This window comes from Macrobrachium rosenbergii, chromosome 2, assembly GCF_040412425.1.
Source record: "Macrobrachium rosenbergii isolate ZJJX-2024 chromosome 2, ASM4041242v1, whole genome shotgun sequence".
NCBI classification, from domain to species: domain Eukaryota; kingdom Metazoa; phylum Arthropoda; class Malacostraca; order Decapoda; family Palaemonidae; genus Macrobrachium; species Macrobrachium rosenbergii.
The window spans coordinates 5,915,241-5,919,349 of record NC_089742.1 but is presented as its reverse complement, the minus strand read 5'-3'; the positions used below and the strand labels follow the sequence as shown (position 1 = coordinate 5,919,349).

The following is a 4,109-nucleotide window of genomic DNA, read 5'->3' as shown; positions in this document are numbered from 1 at the left end:
TTGCTAATTATCGTCCCCAACCAAACCCACTAAGTCAGTACCTTGGGAGACCAATCATTTGTTAATCATCGTCGTCCAACCAGCCCGCTCCGTCGGTAAATTGGGAGACCAATCATTTGCTAATCACTGTCCCCAACCAAACCCGCTAAGTTGGTACCTTGGGAGACCAATCATTTGTTCATCATCGTCGCCATATCAGCCCTCTCTGTCGGTAAATCGGGAGACCAATCATTTGCTAATCACCGTCCCCAACCAAACCCGCTAAGTCAGTACCTTGGGAGACCCATCATTTGTTCATCATCGTCGCCCAATGAGCCCGCTCCGTCGGTAAATCGGGAGACCAATCATTTGCTAATCACCGTCCCCAACCAAACCTGTTTTGTCGGTACGTTGGGAGACCAATCATTTGTTCATCATCGTCGCCCAATGAGCCCGCTCCGTCGGTAAATCGGGAGACCAATCATTTGCTAATCACCGTCCCCAACCAAACCCGTTTTGTCGGTACCTTGGAAGACCAATCATTTGTTCATCATCGTCTCTCAATCAGCCCGCTCCGTCTGTAAATTGGAAGACCAATCATTTGCTAATCATCGTCCCCAACCAAGCCTGTTTGTCGGTACCTTGGGAGACCAATCACTTGTTAATCGTCGCCCCCCAAATCAGCCCGCTGTGCCAGGGCGGGAGATCATTCATACGCCCTTTGGGGAAAATTCCAAATTCCCACAGCTCTGGAAAATTAAATCTGTGTGTTACTAGCGTCCTCTCCCACCTGCAAAATGTCGACACGGTCTCAGCAGAGCGAGGATTTCAAGTTCTTCATGTCCTCCGGGAAGGAACTCGGCCTTTCCGGGAGAGAACTAAGAGACTGGGTACAGGAGAGGATGGAAGCCACACAAGCAGAGAAACAGGCTCAGGAGAGACGAGAAGCCGCAGGGCAGGAACGAGAAGTAGAGAGAAGGGAACGAGAAGCAGAGAGACAGGCTCAAGAGAAACGAGAAGAAGCGGAAAGGGAAGAAAGGGACAAGCAGCGTGCCCATGAACTCGCAATGCTGCAACATAGTGGCCCTTCGCCTCCACCTGCCACTCAGGGGATGAGTGCCTTCAGCCAGGCTCTCGCCTGCGTGCCAAAGTGGACGGAGGCCGAGCCCAAGGTGTGGCTCGACAGCGCCAAGACAGTTTTAAAGGCCTGCCCCCTGAGTGCAGTCGAACTCTCCCTGGTGTTGGGCAAGCACCTTGGAGGGAAGGCCCTTATCGCCTACAAAGCCCTTCCGCCGGAGGATTAGGAGAATTGGGAGGTCGTCCGCCAGACTATCGCAAAGGCGCACGAAATAACCCTGAACGCTGGAGGAGGCGCTGGCGAGGGCAAGTGAAAGAAGCCAATCAGACCTGGGCAGACTGGGCCTACCAGTCCAAGTGTGCTCCGTGCCAAATGGTTCGAGTCCGTGGGGTTATGACCCTCAACGAGGCAATCGAACAGATAAAAATAGAGCACTTTCTACTCTACACCCTCTGGCCTCGCCACGCACGTCGCCGAGAGGGCCCACGACGTTGGTGGAATGCTGACGCCTCGCCGACTCCTGGGATACTCATCACCCCACGAGCTCCTGCAGCGCAAAAATTACTCCACCCGCCTTCCTTTCGGGTGCCCCTCCGCCGAAGAATGGGCAATCACAGAAGCCCGTTGTGTGCAGGTTCTGTAAAAAGATCGGGCATGCCAAAGAGCAATGCCGCAGTAAACACCCAGCGTCTCTCTCTCCCGGACAACCCATTAATAAGTCGCCTGCGCCCTCTGCTGGGGCAGTGCGAAGAGATTTCAGCCAAACCTTTTGCACAGCGTGCAAGGTTTATGGCCACTCTTCCTCATGGGCAAAATGCCCTAGAAATAATAAGTCCGGAAATCCTGCCGTCGCCCTGGCAGTAACGAATCCTGAGTCCTTAGGCCCTCCTGCCGAGGGTCCCATCTATGTGGCACCTCCTCGAGGTAGACACTCAGCACGCCAGGTCAAGGCATTTGACGACTCTGGCACACAAATTTCCCTCATAAGGAGGGACAAAGTTCCCTATGGAGCTATAATAGACCGACGCAAGCTCGTCACCATTGAGAGCATAAACGATTTTAAAATGATCCTCCCTACGGTCCAACTGAGGGTCACCCGACCCCACAGAGCCAGGACCCTTCGTCTCGCCGTAGCGAAACACATTCCAGGAGGCTATGACGTCCTCCTGGGCCAAGACTTTACGTCCCATTTCAAACCACAACCATTCTGGGGTCCCCATTCCCCAATTAATCATCCAAATCCGAGTCCAGTGCCCGGCATGGCATCAGTGCCAGTGCCGAGGCCTCAGCCAGATCTCCCTTCAGGAGAATCTTGTTTTTCAACTCCTCTGCCAGTGTCACTTAGGCGCACTGAGCAGTGCCAGTCTCTGTCCGTCCAGACAGACGAGAACACCACCACATTGCTACTAGCGCCAGTGCCAATGTCAGTGCCTGAGCTGGTCACCCCTGCATGCAAGTCGACCCCACCCCCTCCAGCCATCCCCTCTCTCTCTCCGCCCGCAGCAGATTCCTCCCCGAGTCATGATTCTGCCCGCCTTCTTGGGCCGATGAACTCTGCGAACTGCGCCGGTTAATGTCCGAGGTGGCGAACAAAATTCCTGGGTCAGTTGTCGCAGCGGCTGACCCAGATGGCACCCCTTGCCGCCCTGTGGCCTCGGGCCCTCCGATTCCCCGGCCAAGGACAACGGTCCAAGGAGGAGAGGTTCGCGGCGGGGTCACCACGGGTGTGGGCGATCGCAGGTAGTCCACAACGAGCTCCCGAGTTCTGCTGGCCCCTGTGCAAACTTGGCATAGGGCCACTTCTTCATCTTTGAACGTCTTGGCACCTTTCATCCAGGAGAGGATGTCAAGGCCTTCCGCTATCTTCTTCCTTTCCTTTGGAATTTCTATCCTCACCCTTCTCTATCGATCTTTCCTTTACACTTTCCCTTACTTACCACCGCAAGCGGCAATTAGCATATGGGATATCATCCCCTTTAAAAATACATTAATCATTTTGAAGCAGTAAGAGAGACAGAGTGGGAAGTGGCACGCCCTTACGCCCGTCCTTTGGCACAAGGCAGGCGTGTCGGCTCTTCCTGAAGGGTTCGCGCCCTTTGCGTTTCCTTTCCCAGCCCTTGGGCTGAGAGTTAGCTCTAACCGTCGTCTACTGGCGACGGAAGTTAGATTAATAAATAAACAATAAATACCTCACTCTGTTATCCTTCGTTTTCTGTGTATATTATTTACTCTTGCATTTAATCTTTTCCTCTATTTGTTAACGAATCTCGAGTCTCAAGACTCCTGCCCTTACGAGTTTTACAGTTGCCCTTTAATCCCCGCGGTGTGGCCCGCCCCTTAGTAAGAGGCAACGTCCTTCGTTTGTCATTCTGTGTAGTTTCCTTTTTTTATGTTTTATTGAGTTATCCTTGTGGAGAATGTTACCCTTGTCCATTTTCCCCTTCATTTGTTTATCCTCCCATTCATACTTTGAGCGAGTAGCCTATTTATAACTTACACCCGAGTTGTAGGCCGCAGACATAAAATTTTAGCGTGGTTTAAGTTAGCGAATTAAAACCCCCGAATAATCTCTTTGCCTTGCCAGCTGTCAGAATACTTGTCACTTCATTTTAGCGTTCAGGGAGGTATTAGCTATACTCATCGAGCTTAGGAACAGTTGTATTTCGATTGAAAAGAGGGAATTGAATTTTGTTATTACAATTTCTGGTAAAGGGGATATTATTTAAAACCAACGGTGTATTGTCACTTATACAAGCCTCTTCAAGGCACAACTAATCACATGCATGTAATTCCAGGATAGCATTAAGAAGTTGGTTGTTTTACATTTGTTTTCCTTTTACCTACTGCCTTGTATGTTTTATTTTTTTGTTGTTGTTATTTTGTAACTTTGAAGTGTTCTCTGTTTATTTTCTTTGAGTGCCTTATTACCCCAGTAAAGTAAAACGAGTAAAGAATGGGTAGAATCAGTACTTACGAAGTATTTCAGCAAGAATTAATTTGCAAGTAAGGGCACCCTTTTCCTAAATTGCACTCTGCACTTAAAGTAAACCTC

The 4,109-nt window shown here is 50.6% G+C and overlaps 1 protein-coding gene across 1 annotated transcript; it reads left to right on the top strand.

The window, feature by feature from the left end:
* The first annotated feature begins 776 nt into the window (after positions 1-776).
* On the top strand, positions 777-2,631 carry LOC136842136 (uncharacterized). Its single transcript, XM_067109499.1, has 3 exons — positions 777-1,029; positions 1,230-1,691; positions 2,393-2,631. The coding sequence occupies exons 1-3, from the start codon at positions 777-779 to the stop codon at positions 2,629-2,631; spliced, it is 954 nt and encodes a 317-aa protein (XP_066965600.1).
* Positions 2,632-4,109: the final 1,478 nt, after the last annotated feature.

Excerpts from the sequence above, each read along its gene's own strand:
- LOC136842136 (XM_067109499.1), top strand. The coding sequence starts at position 777 with ATGTCGACACGGTCTCAGCAGAGCGAGGATTTCAAGTTCTTCATGTCC. Across the intron at positions 1,030-1,229 it reads GGAAGAAAGGGACAAGCAGC|CACCTTGGAGGGAAGGCCCT; the intron begins GTGCCCATGAAC and ends GTGTTGGGCAAG. Across the intron at positions 1,692-2,392 it reads CAGAAGCCCGTTGTGTGCAG|TGTCACTTAGGCGCACTGAG; the intron begins GTTCTGTAAAAA and ends CTCCTCTGCCAG.